This window comes from Panthera onca, chromosome B1 (genome assembly GCF_046562875.1).
Source record: "Panthera onca isolate mPanOnc1 chromosome B1, mPanOnc1 haplotype 2, whole genome shotgun sequence".
In the NCBI taxonomy this organism is placed as follows: Eukaryota; Metazoa; Chordata; class Mammalia; order Carnivora; family Felidae; genus Panthera; species Panthera onca.
The window spans coordinates 40,789,440-40,810,443 of NC_138342.1; the positions used below are offsets into that span (position 1 = coordinate 40,789,440).

The 21,004-nt window shown below is 39.2% G+C and overlaps 1 protein-coding gene and 1 non-coding gene across 14 annotated transcripts in view; one reads left to right on the forward strand and one right to left on the reverse strand.

Moving 5' to 3' along the window:
* The window catches only part of FRYL (FRY like transcription coactivator), a 267,113-nt gene that overhangs the window by 31,310 nt on the left and 214,799 nt on the right, over positions 1–21,004 (reverse strand). For all 13 annotated transcript variants that reach the window (XM_078446126.2, XM_078446130.2, XM_078446129.2 and 10 more), the window contains 10 exons: positions 20,067–20,257; positions 18,655–18,749; positions 16,974–17,581; positions 16,527–16,624; positions 11,477–11,647; positions 8,885–9,025; positions 7,472–7,669; positions 3,253–3,414; positions 3,047–3,121; positions 2,536–2,712 (listed from right to left, as the gene is read on the reverse strand). In XM_078446126.2, the coding sequence (XP_078302252.1) occupies positions 2,536–2,712; positions 3,047–3,121; positions 3,253–3,414; positions 7,472–7,669; positions 8,885–9,025; positions 11,477–11,647; positions 16,527–16,624; positions 16,974–17,581; positions 18,655–18,749; positions 20,067–20,257 (1,916 nt within the window). The remainder of the gene's footprint in view (positions 1–2,535; positions 2,713–3,046; positions 3,122–3,252; positions 3,415–7,471; positions 7,670–8,884; positions 9,026–11,476; positions 11,648–16,526; positions 16,625–16,973; positions 17,582–18,654; positions 18,750–20,066; positions 20,258–21,004) is intronic.
* Positions 4,523–4,636, forward strand: LOC132693482 (small nucleolar RNA SNORA67). The gene has a single exon (XR_009616849.1). It is a non-coding gene; the product is annotated as a small nucleolar RNA SNORA67 (small nucleolar RNA).

Consider the following 21,004-nt stretch of genomic DNA (forward strand, 5'->3'; position numbering starts at 1 on the left):
CCCTAAATATTTGTTTGGTGAATGAATGGGGAGCTTCCAAGGTTGGCGGGTATTTGGGGGGTATTTTAGAAGTTTAATTAACAGTTTCATTTGTTTTGTACCAAAGTATTTCCTACCACCATGTTTTAAGCAAGACTATATTTAGGTTTTAAAGAATCTCTACCATTTGAATTGTCTAATGATGAGGCATACATGAACACCACCCACCCAAATCACTATGACTTGAATTAAAGACAAAACTACATTAAGCGTCTTTAATTCAATTTGCCAAAGTTCTGTTCAAAAGCCATGTTAATTAGTACCTATGTATTAGGGTATGGGATAAACTTGGAAGCATTTACAGAGTTCTTAAAAAAAAAAAAAAAGAAGAAGATAAAAAAGCAAACAAAATAAATAACGTTACCATTACGAACATGTCAAGAGCCTGCCTGCCTGCCTTCACAAATTTTAAACTCTCAATTGAAAACAAATAACTGCATTAGAGTTTAGGAGCTGCTCATGCCCTTGTGGTCGGGCAGCAAGGCTCTTCAATCCATCAGACTTTCTTGCCTGATTATTCAAGTCAGTCCTATTTCTTACAACGTGTTTTTGAAATTGGGGATGTGAAATCAAGTTTAGAGGATGGTGATCTGCCACTTTGGAAAAAAAATGAAAGAGAATAGGAAATATCAGCGTGTGCATAACAGCATAGGGTGAGGCTGCATATTTTTATTTTTTTTCAAGTAACCTCTATACCCAATGTGGGGCCTGAACTCACAACCCCAAGATCATGAGTCACACGCTCCACTGACTGAGCCAGCAAGGTGCCACAAGGCTGCGTATTCTTGAAACTTTCATTTTAAAGGTATGTGTATCTACTTGGATGTGATATAAAATGTATTAAGTATGGATCACAGTAAAAACAAAAAAAGTTTAAAAGCCACTGCCCTATGGGGCTGAATAATACTTGCTTGGGGGCTCCTGTGAACCTATCCATGTGTCTTTGGGAACATGTTCATGCCAAGTACAAAGGCAATTGGTTTGACCCTGAGCCACCATGGTTGTACCCTTCTGTATGCAAAGGAGGATGAAGCATGTAGGAGGACCTCCTTAAACTGGTCTCCTGTCCACAACTAATGATGTGACACGGCACAGGCCATTACATTTCATCCCTCCTCACCTATTAGAGCCAAAGGAAACATCCCTTCAAGAGGGTTAATCAATGCATTTGAGTTACGTGAGCGACTTTAAATTCTTTGGAGAAAGATGTGTCAATGACATGGGATGGATACCGGATGACAAGGCATTTTGGCTTCTCAAATATAGGTATTTGTAAACATTTTAGAATGAACACTTTTGAAACTTATGTGACAAACGTTTTAGATTTAGGAGTTGCAAGTTTAGGGGGATGAGCTACAGGAATAGGTCCCGAAGAGCCTGTCAGGGCAATCCTGTTCTCTTTGCCACAATGACTGTTTCAGAAATTGGCAAATGATCCAGCTTGACCCACTAATGTAACAGGAAGTGTGCTGAGGACGTTTAGGAGAGCAACTTCTTCACTGTTACAAAAGTGACCTTCATTTGCTTTGAACACTGCTGGATGTGGACACAACCATGTGACAGAGACTTGCAGAGAAGGGCAGAGCCTAGCCAACTGCAGAGAAATGATCAGAGACCTCCCTGAGCCACATCTAAATAAGCTATAACCCTCTGGACTACCTCAGTTTTGTAAGCTCGTAAATCCGCCTTTTGAGTCCGATTTTTCATTTCGAAATCATCTAAGCTGACACATACCTATCAATTTAATCTAGACTGAATCAACTTAGAGGAGAGAGCCCCTTGGTGCTACGTGAAATGAGTCATTTGAGGGGGCTGGCTACAGTACGAAGAAGAAAACAGTGAGGATGTCGCAGGTAGAATCTCGGTCATTTGACACAGTAGAGAGTTCTGGAGAGCCAAAGCCCTCGAAATCATGTGAGTTCATTTAATTTAACTTAGTGTTAAGTGTTTGTACTTATACTTTAAAATAGTGTTAGATAAATTTTAATATAATTTTTTACCATTTTGCTGCATATTAATTTGTTTCATTTGAAACATAAGCATATCCTAAATTAAAGACATAACTTTGGAAGAAACCCATTTTTCACTTTTTATTTCTTGGGGCAAAGAGTAAGAATTAGATGTTCCTCTTCTGTTTCAGACTGCTTCTGCTAACTGACCAACCGTACTAGTCACGTTTACTTCCCAATTTAGATTTTTACCTTTAAAAACATTTTTGTTTAATTCGTTTGTTGTTTCAAGTTTTTATTTAATTTCTAGTTAGTTAACATATAGTGTAGTATTAGCTTCAGGAGTAGAATTTAGTGATTAGTCACCTATGTGTAATAGCCAGTGCTTATCACAAGTGCCCTCCTTAATGCCCGTCACCCATCTAGCCCGATTTTACCTTCTTGACCTCACACTGACCTTAATAAGGAAAGATGCTGTGGTCAAACACTTAATTCTCATATACTTGCAATTGTAAGCTATAAATATACGGACTGCCCACATCCTTACCTCTGCATCTTCCAATTCAACATCTAAAAAGTCAAAATCCTTAAAAACGCCAAATTGTTGTTCACTGCTGTTGTCTTCCACGGCCACTTCTTCCTCTTGAATCATGTCTTCTGTTGCAGAAATTAGGCTGGTCTGTTGGTCACCAACTTCCAAATCCTCATTAGAAGAAAATACAACCTAAGGCCCGGCCAAAAAAAGAAAAAAAAAGGCCACCCGTCAGCATTGTCACTCTGCCCATGAGACACTGGTGCCCGAAGAGTCACCGCAGGCTTCATCTGTCAACGAATTCAGAGCTTCAATCTGGTTTTCATGCTAAAGTCTAACTGGTTGAATACTTAATTAATGTAACTGCCAAGTACCATGGAGACCATATCTTTTTCATTCTTAGTTAATGCCATGAAATAAGGGAAGTCAGAAAAGGCAAGCAAGGAGACAGAATACTTTCCATTTTTTTTAATGGAGTAGTAACAGGATTTTTACAGCCTTTATGCATGCGATCATGATTACTCACGGATGGATTCTTTGGAAGGCCAGATTCTGGACCACAGAGAGAAAGCACATTCATTAGCTTTTCTCTTGTTCTTCGCTAAGGGGGGAAAAAAATGCAAATGTTAGGATTACTGATAAGTAAGACAAATTCTCAAGCTGTCATACATACAACAAAATTGATTCTTCTGTAGATGTTCGGTTCTGATTTTTTTTTTTTTTTTAATGTACCTGTGATAACTGTGGCCTTTTCCAGCTAACAGGAACCAAGGCGTTAGAATTAGAACCAGAAGAAGTGGAAGAAGTACTCCTAGTAACTGCAATAACTTTGGGTTTCCCATTTCTTCCAGCTGCACTATGCTGATCGCCATACTTATTTCCAATGATTGGTGTCTGCAGAGAAACAAAAAGGACAGTGTTCGACTGGGATATTTCACCATAAAGGGATTAGGAGTGGATCTGTAAGGACTTTTTTTTTTTTTTATAAACAACCAAAAAAAAAAAAAAAAAAAAAAAGCAAAGGAAGATAACAGCATAAAGTAGATGTTACAAAAATCAAATGTAATGATGTCTTTTAAAAAATTAATTTATTTTTTAAAGTTTGTTTGTTTATTTAAGTTATCTCTATACCCAGTGTGGGGCTTGAACTCACGGCCCCAAAATCAAGAGTTGCCTGCTTTGGGCGCCTGGGTGGCTCAGGTGGTTAAGCATCCGACTTCGGCTCAGGTCATGATGTCACAGTTTGTGAGTTTGAGCCCTGCACTGGGCTCTGTGCTGACCGCTCAGAGCTTGGAGCCTACTTCAGATTCTGTGTCTCCCTCTCTCGCTGCCCCTCCTCTGCTCACACAGTCTCTCTCAAAAATAAATAAACGTAAAAAAGAATTAAAGAGTTGCATACTTCCACTGAGCCAGTTAGGCACCACGTGATGTCTTTTTTTTTTTTTTTTTAAATCAGGAGACTTCACTTCACTGAAAATGACTCCCTGAGAAGATGAGACAATCAGACAGCTCATTCCTATTTTATTATCATCTTCGTAAGTTTATTTATTTATTTATTTATTTATTTATTAAGTTTTACTTATCTATTTAGAGAAAGAAAGCACAGGCAGGGAGGAGCAGAGAGGGGAGACAGAATCCTAAGCAGGCTCAGCACCAACAGCACAGAACCCAACGTGGGACTTGAACTCATGAACTGAGAAATCATGACCTGAGCTGAGATCAAGAGTCGGATGCTTAACTGACTGCGCCACCCAGGTGTTTCTTAAGTTTATCTCTTTAGAGAGAGAGCATGAGTGGGGTAGGGGCAGAAAGAGAGGGAAGGAGAATTCCAAGCAGGCCACATGCTGTCAGCACAGAGACTGATGCGGGGCTTGAACTCATGAACTGTGAGATCATGGCCTGAGCCAAGATCAAGAGTCAGATATTTAACCAACTGAACCGCCCAGGCGTCCCTACGTACTTGCATTTTAAATAGAGATCTGCTTTCTTTAAAAAACACCATCTTCATGCCCCTCTTCAGGAAAGTAGCAACTTGGAATAAAATCTGGCGCACCTTAGGTTGTTGGGTAAGAGGGGATGTTTGTTTCCTTTGCCTTCCTGTGGCTGCCTAGCACATACACTTCAGTCTCTTCTGAATAGACTGTGTGCTCTTCTCATTGCCATGCTGAAGTTGTCCTCTCCCCTGACCTAGGCCAGAGGCACTGATGTGCGATAGGTTTCTTTAGTCATCAACTGTGACCTTCCCACCAGCAGGGAAAACTACATCCACGGACTCGGTCGTGGTGAATGATTTGGCCATAAGAGTGTGGCTGTCAACATGGTGAAAAAAGACAAGAGGACTCTTCGAGACACTGAGACCTTCTACAACACCTCCATTGAGGAGATGCCCCTCAGTGTTGCTGACCTTATCTGAGGGGCTGTCCTGCGACCTAACCCTACCCAAGGTTCAGTCCTTAGGGGGCTGAAGAGCAGCAGGAGCGGGGAGGGAAGGGAGCCTAAGGATGGACTTCTCATTTTTTTCCCCCTTTGACTAAATGTCACTTTTTGTGGCAAAAAACAAAAAACAAAAAACCACCTGTCATCTTACCACTCAGATTTAATCTATTACCATTTTGGTGTTTTTTCAATGCATACTGTTCTATGTGCTTCAGTAATGTGCTTTTGCAAATATTCAAGCTGGGTAACAACTCCAAAGAGGAAGGGATCTATGTAGCTTCTCCCTACAAATCTGATGTGTAACATTTCCAAGTTTGTTTCGGTAAAAATTCTATGCTCATCCACAATCCATCTGTATTTATTCTGGCTTTGTGAAGCATCTTGAATTTACATCTGAAAATCGTAGTCAAGCTCATTTGCATGTCACACGGTTCCTTTATGATGTGGTTCCTGCTGCTCTCCCTAACCTCAACGTCTATCACACCCACCCTCACTTTACACCCCAGCAAACCTGAACTTGCTATTGTGTTCCAAACACACCTTGCCTTTAGGGACCTGTGTTTTGGCACATGCTGCCCCCCCTCACCCCCACTGCCTTTGAATGGAATATTCACCAACCAAACCCATGGTCATCTTTTAATGGGGACTCCAGACCTCCAAGGAGGCCTTCTCTGACGCCACACATCTGGGTAATTATACTTGGACATTTGCCATGTGTTGGTGATTTGTTTACATGGCTGTCTTCCCTAGTGTACGTGAGTCCCCTAGACCTTGTGCGATACATCTCTGCTCCTCTACTCCAATGCCTATACACAGCAGGTACTTAGTAATCTTTGAAGCAACAAATTGAAATTAAGTATATCAAGTGTTTTTGAGAATTCTTATCACTGCTTTAGACAAGATAATTAAGTTACAATTTCTGACTCAGAAGACACAGGAAAGCCCGGTTTCTTTATCAGATTCCTATGCTATGTGCTTCAGGACAGAAATTCTGATATTAACTAAAAAGTCAGCAACAAACATGGTTTCTATCTAAAAAACACAACCCATAAAGATCTGGGTAAATTCTAATACCAAGACTGAACAGCAAAACATTTTTTAAAACTATATGATTCTAATCAATAATATTAAAGAAATTAGGTCTTCCATTTTTATCTGTCTCAACTTCCCTGCAATCGTTGTTCAGTAACTCCCTTCTTGAAAAATTCCTTCTTTGGCTTCTAAAAGACCACTTTAATGGCTCCAAGGCCAGTAAGAATGGGCTCAGGTGCTGGAAAAAAAAACAAAACTGGGGGTTTCCACCAAGAGCCAAACATTTTTATGTGAGATTTGTGTTAATATGTGGCATAGTCAAGGGCCCAGGTTCCCTTCTGCACTGGTGGACCCTGCCTCTCTCTCCCTTTAAAATACTGGGCTTTTCAGGTCTTAGCTTATTTTAGCCTTATTTTTCCTTTCACAATTTTAACTGCCCACTTATAAAACATTGAAGACCTTACATTGTTACTTCCACCCCAGTTTTCTTCTAAAACATAAACTCTGATTGCCTCCTAGGCATCTCCTCTGGTAGGTTCTTAGTTCAGAATTGGTATATCCAAGGCTGATCTCCTCACTCTTCCCTTCTTGCAAAGATCTGTTCTCCTTGCCTTCTCCTTCCCTCAAAGGTACCAACATTCAGCCAGTTGTCGAAGCAATATCCTTGATGCCTCTTCCTCACTCAGTACTTCCTCTCCTTCCCATCAAGGAGATGTTTATGACTTCCTTAGTCATTCTGAAAACCATCCCTTCCCTTTTCATTTTCTCTGCAACTGCCTAGAGACATGCCAACATGACCTTTTAATTATTCTAACAGATTCCTTATTGACTTCCCTCCTCTCCACCTGGTCTATTTTTCCATCCTGGTCTATTTTTTCCATCCTGTTGCCAGAGTAAACTTCCCAAAATGCAAATCCTGCAATTTCCACTCCAGTTAAAAATCCTTTAAGAGTTCCCACTGCTTCAAGATAAAACCATCTTGTTATGATGCATGCAAGATCCCTAATGATCTTGCCTCTTCCTCTGCCTTCGGCTTCATCTACCATCATACTCTACACTTGCATTCTCTATAGTCTGTGCTCAGGATATGGTACAAATTGGAAATTTCCAGAATACCATGCTTTCTCACACTACGAGGCTTCATTCACACATGCTGCTTTTTCCTGCATTAATCTCCTGTTCCCAAGCTTCCATATATGCTTGCCTAGGGTTACTTTATCTTTCAACACCACATCAGGTTAGAGGTACACGCTGTATCTTCCTACAGTACTTTTAACTTACTTCCAGCTAAAGCACTTATCACAATGTTTATTTACCCACTGACCCAAGAGATTGTATGCTTCCCAAGGACAGGCCTTTTTACCACCCCCACCCCAATTTCAAAGCACCTATCACAATGTCTCCTACTGACTATGTGCTTAATCAATGCTTGTCGGATGAGTGAGTAAATGAACAAATGAAAGTTTCAAATAGAGCACCTTACCTCAGATATATCAAAATGAAAATCTAAGGTCTTCCCAGGCAACTCCTTGGAGACATTATTAAAAATCTTGGTGAAGGATATTTCAGGAGAACCTAGATCTCCTCCATAGGTCTTGGGGATATCGTTGGGCACAACGAGACTTGCAGAGCGAGACACCACCAGTTTTAATATGTTAAGGGCTTCCTTCCAGTAAGGACTCTGTTTTCAAAAGAATAATGCACATATAAAAATTATAAATATATATTTAAGAACCAAAATTTAGTGTACACTGTAGACAATGAAAATATTGTTTCTGCAAAAACTTCTGTAAATCATTCGCTTTTACTTTCAGGTCCTTAACAGAGGATCTGAGTTACGAAAGTTAAGAAAATTATCATTTCTTTTTTTTTTTAATTTTTTTTTAATGTTTATTTATTTTTGAGACAGAGAGAGACAGAGCATGAATGGGGGAGGGTCAGAGAGAGGGAGACACAGAATCTGAAACAGGCTTCAGCCTCTGAGCGGTCAGCACAGAGCCCGACGCGGGGCTCGAACTCACGGACCGCGAGATCGTGACCTGAGCTGAAGACGGACGCTTAACCAACTGAGCCACCCAGGCGCCCCAGCAAGACCTTTCTTAAGAGATAATTCAAAGGTGAAATTCAGTACAGACCAGACTGACTTACCATCATTTGCGTGGTTTAAACCAAGTCTGATTTCCTACTTTCTAAATATCTGGGCTCCTTCTATCAGACACAGAAAATACCTCTAAAATACAGACTCTACAAAGAGTTCTTCTGTTTCTAAAAGTAGTATCTGGGGGCGCCTGGGTGGCGCAGTTGGTTAAGCGTCTGACTTCAGCTCAGGTCACGACCTCGTGGTCCGTGAGTTCGAGCCCCGCGTCGGGCTCTGGGCTGATGGCTCGGAGCCTGGAGCCTGTTTCCGATTCTGTGTCTCCCTCTCTCTCTGCCCCTCCCCCGTTCATGCTCTGTCTCTCTCTGTCCCAAAAATAAATTAAAAACGTTGGAAAAAAAAAATAATTAAAAAAAAAAAATAAAAGTAGTATCTGTTCATTATTAGAATCTGGTTAGTAGCAGGTACAGAAGAGTCACAAGTATACTGTCCAGAGGTGATGACAGCTGCCACTCACGTACATTCTTTCCAGCCACTACTGACATGTGTATTCAGAGATGTAACGATTAATCAAAATTGGAAATCACACCAATGCTGCCATTCAGAGTTTGCTTTTTGTCCCTTACATGAAGAACATTTTTTCCATGTCATAAATATTCCTGGAAACATGACTTAGGGACTAACTACTTCCCTATTCTTGGACCTTTCAAGTGTTTGTTTGTTTTTTTTTTTGTTTTTTTTTTTAATGATCATAGGATTGTTTTACAAGGAATTCTATACAAAAATTTTGTGGTCACTCACCTGTACATATTTACCAATAATCTTTATGATCTCCAGATTAAACTGCTTGACCGGGGCAGCAGAGAGGTCAATATGGCTCAAAAGACTATAGATGATCTGTAGTAATGACTGCTGCATGCTGGACAATCCTTTCTCTAATAGCTAAAAGTAATATAAAGAGTATAATTTCATGAGGTTAAGGAAAATTCAGTATTTATATTTATGATGCTGAAAAACAGAACAGATTTAATCCATGATTTTATGGTTAGATGATCAGAAATCCAGAGACTAATAAATAACAAAGGTAAAAGACAATGTCTATTACCATTACTTGTCCTCAGTTCAGAAAGGATCAATAGATAATTATTTTCATCTTAATCTTAGTGTTTTCTTTCATTTCCTGAGCTAATTTGAGTTAAACACCACTTATTCTAGGTTAAGAAAAAAACCATCATACCACCATCACCAGAGAATAACTATCCCCAAACCATTCATAACAGCCACTTGTTAACTATGTGATCTTAGACAAGTTTCTTAACCTCTGAGCCATGATTTTTTTTTTTTAAATAATAATCACACTATCTACTTTATATTGTTTGCAGGACGATTAAATATATGTGGTTCTAAATATACACAACTAGTTTCAGTACTGTTGTTAGGAATAATTTCAGAATTAACAATAAGAATAAAACAAGGAGAGTAACATTTGGGGCAAAGCATTCTCTCTATAGAGTGAAAAAAATGTCACCATACGAGGTATACACAGGCTGTCCTGTGCCAGTTCCAGACTTCATGACCCCATGATTGGAGAAACAGTGCTACCTTAGTGGTGAGCTTGATGGTGGCACCAACGTGAAGCTGGTCTAAGGAGCATAAACTCAAAGCCGATAAGAACAGGCTTAGGAAGTTACCCTTGGTTTTATGTTGGCTATTGTCCTAAGGATGTAAGATAAACCTAGAGACCTGTATTTATTCAGGTTAGAAAGCTGTCACACAGTTCACATCGTCAGTTCACTTTTTTTTTTTAAGATTTTTTATTTTTTTAAAGTAATCTCTATACCCAACGTGGGCCTCGAACTCACAAACCTGAGATCAAGAGTTGCGTGCTCCACTTACTGAGCCAGCCAGGCACCGCTCCCTGCCATCATCAGCTCTCTTAAATGTAAGGTTGATGGGAGCAAACCTATCAAAACCAACACCTTAAAAATGCACACCAGTCCTAAACTGGTTTTTATGATAGTCCTAAAGCATTCTGTGTTCTATATCAACCTCAGGGATAGAGCTGTTAAATAGTGTTTTCAGCCATATTTAAAATACCTATTGAGTTATGAATAATTTTTTAAGTTTATACAGTGTTTTGGGTTTAATTTTTAGAGGCCAGTTTTTTTTTTTTTTAATTTTTTTTTTTTTTTAACATTTATTTATTTTTCAGACAGAGAGACACAGCATGAACGGGGGAGGGGCAGAGAGAGAGGGAAACACAGAATCAGAAGCAGGCTCCAGGCTCTGAGCCATCAGCCCAGAGCCCAACGCGGGGCTCGAACCCGTGGACCGCGAGATCGTGACCTGAGCCGAAGTCGGATGCCTAACCGACTGAGCCACCCAGGCGCCCGAGGCCAGTTTTTAAAAAGGAAGGTATCATTATTATAAGCTGACAAAAATTTTTAGTGAGTAGGAATTTCTTCCTTTTGAGATTCTTTGTGGATTATCTACTCAATAATTTATTTTTTAGGCATGAAGTTACTTTCTCAACAACCAAATATTAACTTTTTCAAAAAAATGTTCATTTCTTTTGAGAGAGAGAGTGCATGCGAGCAGGGGTATAGAAAGTGAGGGAGAGAGAGAATCCCAAGGAGGCTCCATGCTTAGCCTGGAGTCAAATGTAGGCCTTGATCTCGTGACTGGGAGATCACGACCTGAGCCGATATCAAGAGTTGGCTGCTCAACCAACTGAGCCACCCAGGCACCCTGATATTAACTTTTTATGATATTGTAGGGCTAGTGTTTTTGTAATTCCATCTTTAGCCACTCAAATCATATCTTAGATCAGGGAGCAAACATATTATCAAAATAAGAACTTACCCAGCAAAAATGCCTTTGCACGCCATTTTATTCTAGAAAGGATTTCACAGTCAAGAACTAATTTTTCACAAACAAAACATTATAACCATTCTCTAGGATCAAGACCACTGAAAACCCATTTCTTAGTTGAAATAAAGGTGTAGTTTACATTATTTGAGTTTTATGTCACTTAAGGACAGTGAATATGAAAATATATTTAAATGTTAATATATTTATTTAATATTTTAAATAAAAGGTAAAGTTTATCTTATTTTGAGTTGATATCACTTGAGGACAGTGAATGAGAAAATAAACACTGAAAATGAAAATTAAAAAAAAAAAACCCTTTATACTTGAAAGTATGCTTTATACTTTCTTTATACTGGAAAGGAATTACCCATATTTTACTTTTAAAAAATGTTATCTGTATTCACTTTCAAACACAATTTAAAGATTAATTAGTATCAGTACTGCTTCTAGAAATAAATCTATGTGAAAATTTTGCCACAGAACAGTTAAAAAAATTACTTTTTTTTTTTTTGGTAAATTTACCTCTGCAAGATAAGTCACAAGATTAAATGTAGTATCTGAGAAGGAATCATGCAGATATCTACATACTACGTTGATCCAGTTAGAACAGTCTCTGGAATATGTGTGTGTACTATACAAACTCATCATGTGAGCCAGATTGACCAGCGCTGGGCATTTCTCTTCTGCACACACCTAAAAAACAAAGAAAATAGTGTCATTCACCCCAAATAAAGGCAATTTAAGGTTTAAACTTGATTTTATACTAAATGTATTTATTGAAAAATTTAGAGGTAGGTGTTGAAGCTTTAATGCATTTTATTTTAATCCAGTAGAAAAGTTAAATAAGAGAGGACAAGAAAAGAGGAAAAAAAGCACAAGGTATTCCTGAGGCTCTGTAAAACTGCCTTTGGTAAAACCCCTACATAGTTTTGTAAATGCTACATATCATTTTATAACTGTTTTGTAAAATCCCTGCATGGTTCAGTGCACAATAACAGAACAGGCAGTCTCCACTGAGGAGTTTGCAGCCAGGTTGGGACCAGCCCCAGACCTTCCCTTCCCTGTGCTCCTTCCCCACCCCTTCAGGGGAGCAGTCAACTGCAGAGCCGCTCACATGTGTGACATATTCAAAAGACTCTACCGGAGCTCTGATAGAGCTAAGTCCTGCACCTGCAATGAATGACAGACAACCTGTAGGATAGACCCCAAACTGCTCTTCAGGAAATAAGCTCCTAAGGTCCTTGGCCAGTAATTTAATGTCACTTCAAAATGTATTGACCTCCTAGAATTTGTTTGATACAATATTATGGAAACTGAATCAATAAATGTTTGTGGGGGGTGCCTGGGTGGCTTAGTCGGTTGAATGTCCAACTTTGGCTCAGGACGTTCATGGGATCGAGCCCAATATCAGACTTTGCGTTGACAACGTGGAGCCTGTTTGGGATTTTCTGTCTCTCCCTCTCTCTGCCCCTCCCCTGCTCATGCTTGCTCTGTCTCTCTCTCAAAAATAAACATTAAAAAACAAAAATGTTTGGGAGGATCTTACTGATCACATGTACCTTGTTTGCTTGTTCCCTGAGTTACTGGTGAGGATGTTCCTTAGTCTGCTCTGGGGGGGCACCTGAATAATGCAGAACTGGGAAAGGGCCACACTACTCTTTCATTCCCACCTATCACAGAGCTGTCCCTGAAATATCGTCTACTTTTCCGTTTTTCACTTTCCTCATTTATTCTACCATCTAATTGAGGTTTTGTTATGTATTTTCACAAACCTAGAACATTTATTTATTTATTAAAAAAATTTTTTAATGTTTATTTATTTTTGAGAGAGACAGAGTGCGAGCAGGGGACGAGCAGAGAGAGGGAGACACAGAATCCGAAGCAGGCTCCAGGCTCTGAGCTGTCAGCACAGAACCTGACACAGGGCTCGAACCCATGAACTGAGAGATCATGACCTGAGCTGAAATCGGAGGCTCAACTGACTGAGCCACCCAGGCACCCCAAACCTAGAGCATTTATTAAAGAAACTATGGTTGACCCTTCAACAACACGGGATTTAACTTTGTGGGTCCACTTATATGTGGATTCTTTTAGATAAGTATAGTACAGTACTGTAAGCCTATTTTCTCTTCCTTATGATTTTCTTAGTAACATTTTCTTTGCTCTAGCTTACTCTATTGTAAGAATACAGTATACATATAGTATACAAAATATGTGTTAATTGAGCTGTTTGTGTTATTGGTAGGGCTTACAGTCAACAGTAGGGTACTAGTAATTATGTTTTAGGGGAGTAAAAAGTCATATGTGATTTTCAACTGTGCAGGGGGGGGTTGGTGCCCATAACCCCTGTGTTGTTCAAGGTCAACTGTAGAAAATTACCTTTTAAAATACATATATTTTTCAACTTTCAGATGAATATAACTATTACTTTGATTCATCATGAGGACATTATCATTGGATAGACCTGAAATATGAAGATATGTAAGGCTGTGAAGACCATTAAAAGTAACTTAAAAGCTGCTTAATAAAATTATTTAAAGTAGTTAATGTATTACCCTTTTACCTATAAAACATACACTAGGAAGAAAATAAATTTATGTTTCTCATTTGTATTTCAAAATATAATTAATCACGCTATTTTTTTAAAATCACATAATTTTATCATTTCACAATTTGTTATTTTTTAGGAATAATTTTTATATTTTAAAATAAGTTCTTTTTGATTTTTTTTAGAAAAAGAGAATGTGAGCAGGGGAGAGGGGCAGAGGGAGAGACAGAGAATCATAAGCAGGGCTCCATCCCACGACCCAGGGATCATGCGTGACCTGAGCCAAAATCAGGAGCTGGACGCTGAACCGACTCAGCCACCCAGGTGCCCCATTAAAGTAATTTCTGTAAAGTAAAATTTTAAAGTGTGTATCTTCCTGAAAAATTCTTCTAGGATTCTTATGTTCTTAAAAAAATAGGTTTTTAAAGCATGATCTTTTTATTTGTTTAATCTCTACATGCAATGTGGGGCCTGAACTCAAGACCCCAAGACAAAGAGTTGCATTAAAGCATGATTTTTAAAAACCTTTAATTGAAAAGGAAGAAAATTCCTAGGAATGTATGCTGTGTAATTTTAAAGAAAATGGCTAAATGTGGACTTAATTTTGGAAATTTTGAATTACCAGGTTAAAATATGACTTCAGAAGACTGTCTTATAAGCAAACATTTTTAGCATACTATTTTTTGCCATAATGAATAGCTTAAAAGGACAATATTTGTCCTAAGTGTTGCCTCGCTTTGAAATCCTGTGCTCTCCAAGGGCACAAACAGAACTAGGGATATTTGCATAATGAGGAAGCACATAATGGCAGAAAATTGCTCTCAACAGTTTAAGTGAGAGAATAATTAAGGAATCCATTTAATTCACATCCTGCAGGTTGCTGAAAGCCGAGGGAAGGAACCTTTGTGTGCTGCTCAACAGGAAGAAAACAGACTTAACCACAATTTATGACGCACACAAAGCCATGTTTGATTTCTTAGAAACAAAAAGGTATCTGGGACTTTCCTGTGCTTTGCCCTGGTCAAGACGGCAGAGGCCTGACCCTCTGAGGGGTGCCCACATCCTTCGGGCTGGGCTGGGCTGGGCTGAGTTCTTCTCTTATGCCAGCATTCAGCAGGAAGTTCTCAGGCGGGAAGAGTCACCTGCCATTCTAAATGCTCCTACTCTACTTCCCTGATGATAGGATTCATGCTTTTTATTTTTTGAAATCCCAAAGTAAGCCAATATACTTTTTTTCCCTTTATATGTTCTTTCTTATCTCTCGTGAAAAAAAAAATACATCTCTACAACATTTTTCTAATGATGTATCATTAGAATACTAAAAGGAAAGGTATTTTAATAAATTATTTTGTACCACTTTCAGACCTCATTAATGCAAATATATGTTGTTGGGTGTTTAGGGCAATCCTTTTCAAAATTAAGATGTTTCCACTAATGATAATAATGGCTCTTTTTTTAAAAATACATGCTTTTAAAATGATTATGTTAAAAATCTCTCCCTATCTAATTTAGAAATTTACTTAGGGATGGATTCAACAGCATATTTTATTACATATGATCTTGCCACTTATTAAATATTATCTATCAAGATAACAAAAGGTTTCTAGTTTTGTGACTCTTAATGTGATTAATTGGGCTGGGATAACCCGGGGAGAAATCTGCACTTACCAGTCATGGGATTTGGGCACTGGAGAAGTGGGTGTTTTACTTGGCTTTCTGCATGCTTGCTCTTTCCCCTTACTGTTGTGTTAGTTTTGTTAAATAACCCTCAGCTTTTAAAGGGCTGCTTATAGAAAAAGCTCTTGCAGAGAATTTTACTTGCTTATTCCCTTCTGTTGAAGATTTCTCTGCTTTTCCTCCCCCTGCTTTAGCTAGGTTATCTTATACTGCTATCTTATACTCCTCTCCCCCAGTTCACTTAATTTCCTGCTGTATGTACAGGACTTGTAAATTTATAGAACTCCTTCTTATAACTGTCTATATTTTCAGTTGTTAAAGCCTTTTTTCCTAAGACTCATTAACTGACAAAAAAAGAAGAAAGAAAGAAAGAAAGAAAGAAAGAAAGAAAGAAAGAAAGAAGAAAGAAAGAAAATTAAGAAATAAGTTTAAGCAGAAGGCAAGTTATTTGGGTTATTTTTCTTGAGAGGAAATTATTTTTAAAAATCATCTTTTTTAAACGTATGATCAAGAGCTCTAACACTTTAGAGCAAATGTTAACAGATGACTTAAAAATAGCTACATTCCTGTTTCAGAAACAATGAGAGGGAAAGAGCCAAATAAGGAAGGGGAAAGAATGAAGCCAGCAAAGAGAGACGAAGAGAATGTTTAAAGAAAAAAAAGGCAAAAATAAAAGAAGAGAGAACTTTCGGAGCCACAAAATGGGTTTTGCCCTCTTCTTCTCAGGGCCTTTGCACGTGCAATTTCTCATGCCTGGAAAACTTCTACCCTTGGCCCTGTCGTTCCTTGTTTCTCATCCAGGGATCTTAGTTTGGTTATTCCTATTCAGCCTGCAGTGTCGGCTTTGAGAGGATTTCCTCTAGGCGGACTGTTGCTTTCTGTGCCCCGAGAGTACTGTCCTTTCACTGCACTTATCAGACAGACTCTATGGCCACTGTCTACTATTATACCCCTACTGTAAGGCCCACAGGGGCAAGTATTCTGTCTACTTTGATTATCACTGCATTTCTGGCACCTAACCCAGTGCTCAGCAAGTATCTGGTGGTGAACAAAGGAATGAATTGGAAACTGATAGAGAAGCAGAAGACAAAAGTAGGGAAAGGGAACCGAAAAAGACTCAGACTCAGCGGAGCTTTACTCTAAACAAATAATTTTATTCACTGTGATTTGAACAGTGGTAGCTTACATCATGACTGCAAAACTCCTTTATATGGAGGAAAAGAATAAAAAGATGTGAAATTCACAGCAGAAGTGACGGTAAAAGATTTTTAAGAGATTCCCCCCTTTAAGGTAAACTCCAGAGAAATTTCCCGCTAGTGTTTATCTTTCAGCGTAACATTTGCTTACCTTTGCTATTCGACTAGCTGTTTCTTTGCAAAACTGAGTTGGGCTGTCAAAATGCTGGATTAAGTGAGGCAATAAGCAAAGGATGTTAAGAGGAAAGCCTATCAAAAAAAAAGCAAACAATAACCAATTTTTATTGCACATTCTTTAAAAAATTCAAGGTATTTTTTTTAATGGTTCACGGAAACCATTTTATTTTTATTTCCTGGAGTGCCTGATCTTCTTAAATTCTTTCTTTTTTTTTTTTTTTTTTTTTTTGCTTTTACCAAAGAATTTAAGCTATCTCACATATTAAAAACAACAACAACAACAACAACAACAACAGCAGCAGCAGCAGCAGCAACCCATGATTGGTTGTGGAAAAGCAGAAATTAGAGTTCAAAACAAAGGATTAGTTTACATTTCACTACACTAGAAAGCAGAGAGCTGGTGCAATTCTGTTAACATCACCTGACAACTGGGAAGGATCCACCAATGTGTGCTTGGAGACGGCGATGAGTTTACTGAGGAGGTGCACGGTCATCTCTTGTGTAGATACTGAGGTAAAACCCTTAAGGAAGAGCTGCTGAAGGCCTGGGAAGTTACTCCATTTCAATTTGCTTTGTACATTTTCAATCTTCTCTCGACTCTCTGATTTATCCAAAGGCAAATGGATAAGCAGTTTGTTGAGAAGCCTGAGAGCCAGGAGGTATTCATATTCGTAATCTGATTCTAATAGCGATGCTGCTATCCAAAAAATGGTGGCCATCAAGTTGGCAGGCTCAGTAGGGGACTGCACGTCATACATGCCTTTCTCTCGCAGGGAGGAAAGGCTTCTAGTCCTTGCTAAACTATTGCTATGGTTTATCCGTCCATCCATTATGTCCAGTGTGTTACTCCTCCGCCGGTCACCTCTTCGGTCACCAATTAAACTTAGTCTCAAAGAGTTACTTCTTGCATTACTGTTATATCCCAAATAACTGCTGCTGTTAATGGGACTTGTGCTTAGATTGAGTTGTCCAGTGCTTTTCCTGTTAGCTGCATACTTGTTTCCCATTAGAGGATCATGGTATGAGGTTCTTTACAAAAAAAAAAAAAGAAAGAAAGGAAAATAAATGCATGTACAATCGCTTCCTTGGCTACATTTACTCTCAAAGACACTGAAAAAAAACAGTAACTGTTACCAGGACAAATTATGTTTCAGTATCTGACTTCGCTTCATCAAATTTCAGCTCTTTCCTCCATATTAAAGCAAAATGTACAACAGTCTCTTTCCTACTGTGGCCAACTGTTTCCCGTGAGTTGGATGGCATTTGATTTGAAGTGAAAATTCTGCTACCATTATCACTGACCACCTTCAGCTCTGGGATTTAGTGAACATTACATCCAAAGCAGACCTCATTTGTCTTATCCCCAAACTTGATGGTCCCCATATCCTTATTTCTGTTAATGCACACTCTTTACCCACCACCCCCCCCCCCCGTCCCACCCCCAAATCAAGCTCAAAAATGTATGGTTGATTTCTACTTCTCCCTCACATCCAATTATCACAGATTTAAAAATAGTGACAGAATGCTTCCTGTATGTGCCAGGAGTATGGAAAAGCCAGGAATACTGAAGTCTGCTGGGGGAGATGGATATGTAAAACTTTACTGCTTGTTACTTGCTTTATTCAAATATGAAGAAAACACCGTGGGAACCCCCAAAATGGAGTAAGTAGCACTGCCCTCGAGGAGTTAGAAATATCCGAGATGGGTCTTGAAGGATAAATCGATTCAGGAGGTGCAAGGAAGAGAAAGCTGGAGAGGAGCAATTTGTGGAAGGTGTGAGCCAGGAGGGGGGCGGCCTGCTGTGGGGCAAGGGGATGTCGAGCGCAGCGGGAATGGAGCCGGGCAGTGAGGCTGAAGCCGAGTCACGCGGCAGCAGAAGGACCCCTGACCGGGCCATTACAAGAACACCACCGCCACACAGAGTGCTGGGACTTTTTGCATGGGCTCCCTGTCCGAGGCTCCTTTCCCCACTGCTGGTCCATCTGAATGTTTTGGTATCATTCCCACCAGCAATATCAGGATAACTTAACGTTATAGTTATGCGTCTTCAGCTATGGCAGTTCTGTATACGAATCTACAGTTCGCCTGGATGCAATTCTTACTGAGAAAGGGCAGAAAGAAGATCGTAATGCTTCATGGTTTCGGCCAACGTGTCAATCGCAGACTCCAACGTGAGCAGGAGTTCAATCACAAACCCCTAGGAGAAGAGGCAGGTCTTAACTCATTATGCTTTGGAAAAAAAGGAACTCAGAATGGACTTCCCGAGGAGATTTAAAATTAGAACAAACTCAACATTAACATTGCAAAATGATTAAACTCTTGAGCAACATGATCTTGCTGATTGATGAAAACTCCTCAAACTAATGGTTATAATGGCACCACGATTCACCCAAAATTGCTTAGGCCAAAAATCTACGAGTCATTTTTGTTTCTTTCTCTCACGTCTAAGTTAAGTCCATTGGCAAGTCTTAAAAATACTACTTTAAAATATATCTGAAATCTGATGACTCCCCTCCACACTTCCATAGCTTCCCGTCAGCTAAACTACCACCATTTCAGCGTGGACTTTTACAACGGCCTCTTAAATGACTCCTATTGCCCTCCTGAGGACTCTACCTAGCCTCCAGAGCGAATTTTTTAAATAGCAAATTATATCCATCACCCTCCTCTCAAGGCCTATGAGTACTGTTCGCCATCACTTACAAGTAAAATCTCACCTCTCCCTAGACCCCCCATAATCTGGACCTGTCCCCATCGATCTTCAGATGCTAGACACCACCATCCAATAAACTAGCCATACTGGTTTGCTTCCTGTTCCTCAAAAAAAGGCTTGTTGCTTCTGTCTCAGGGCCTTTGCACTCACTACTCTTATTTCTCTGCCTGAAATATTCTTCTGTATTATCACAGGACTCACTTCATTTACGTACGTGTTTAAAACTCACCGTCTCAGATGGTCACATATAAAACAACTTCCTCTCCCATACCGCTCCTTAACCCATTACTCTACCTTATTATGTTCATAGCAATAATCTCTAAATAAAAGTGTGTTACATATTAGTGCTGGATTAGAGGCTTATTTCTCCAACAGAATGTGAGCTCCAGAATGCCAGGAACTTGGTCGCTACCAGATCCCCAGTGTCTAGAACAGTGTTAATAAAATCATTAGTCTGCATAGACTTAAGTTCTCTATTGCATTATTTCACTTAATTTACCTTAACAACTCAACACTCTACATTTAAATTTAAATCCCAGGATAATATGCAAGTGTGGGCCGTATGTGTGTGTGTAAATGTAAAGCTTTCTCTGATTCGCACTGAAGTATGTGATTCGATTAGTATGTTATTAAGTATCACGTACAAAATTTTGTTTCTTAATTCTTTGCCTGCTTGTTAGCATTTGATACCAATGCCGAGTAACCATTATCTTGCTTGCCCTGTGGTGCTCTGTACTTGGCAAATGAGTCCTTGACAATGAGTAGCTGCTCAACGGCTGCTGAACGAATTTAATGCAATACCTGTGCATCTTCTCCCGGATCCCCTACAGTTTCTACAAGTCTGGAGAGAACATCAGAGAGTGTAGTTGCAGAAAGAGGCTGCTTTAGGGCCCTGAAAATCTGGAAGGATCTCCCAGCATAGTGTCGAGAAGAACAAGAAAGTGCTGTTTGTAGAGCAACTTCACTAAGATGATGTTCCAAATGCATTCCTTCTGTGAAGACAAAGGAAACAAGTGAGTGCTTCTTGTTGCTTGGAATGCAGGGTTATCATCAGCCGCTAACCATTTTAAACCCGGTGCCCAGCACAGTGCCTGGCAAACCGGGCAGGCACTCAGGCTTTATGGCAATGTTTTTTCTTTCCATTAAACTCCATTTGCATTTTGCTTACTTATTTTGTAATCTTTAAAAAAAAAAAATTTTATTTATTTATTTTATTTGAGAGAGGAGGGCACGAGTGGGGGAGAGGAGCAGAAGGAGAGAGAAAACATGAAGCGAGGGGCAAAATCACCTCTAGTTGAGAACCACTCCTTTAGACAGATACGGTTTTTTTTATTACAGTAACTTTCAGAATGTGTGGATTTCAGATCACAGGAGCCGCCCACTGTATAGAAAAGAATTCAAGTTTGTCCTCTCCATCTATGTTCCTTTAATGTAATCGTTTCATAATACACAACTGCACTGTAACTTTATTATGCCACCACACACAAAATGAAGCACCCCGGAATGTCACAAGTGGCTTTCTTATTTTTTAAGGAGTCACTTAATTTTTCAAGGACTAACTTAATTTTCCTTTAATCAAAAGCTATCCACCATCACTAATAACTTCAAAAAGAAGACCTGTCTAAAACTTTTCACTTTAGACTTCTCAACTGTCAACTCATTGCTACACATTACCAGAAGTTTTCGCATCACATGAAAAAGTCTCATTGAAAGTATTATCTGAAATATTTAATGAAAGA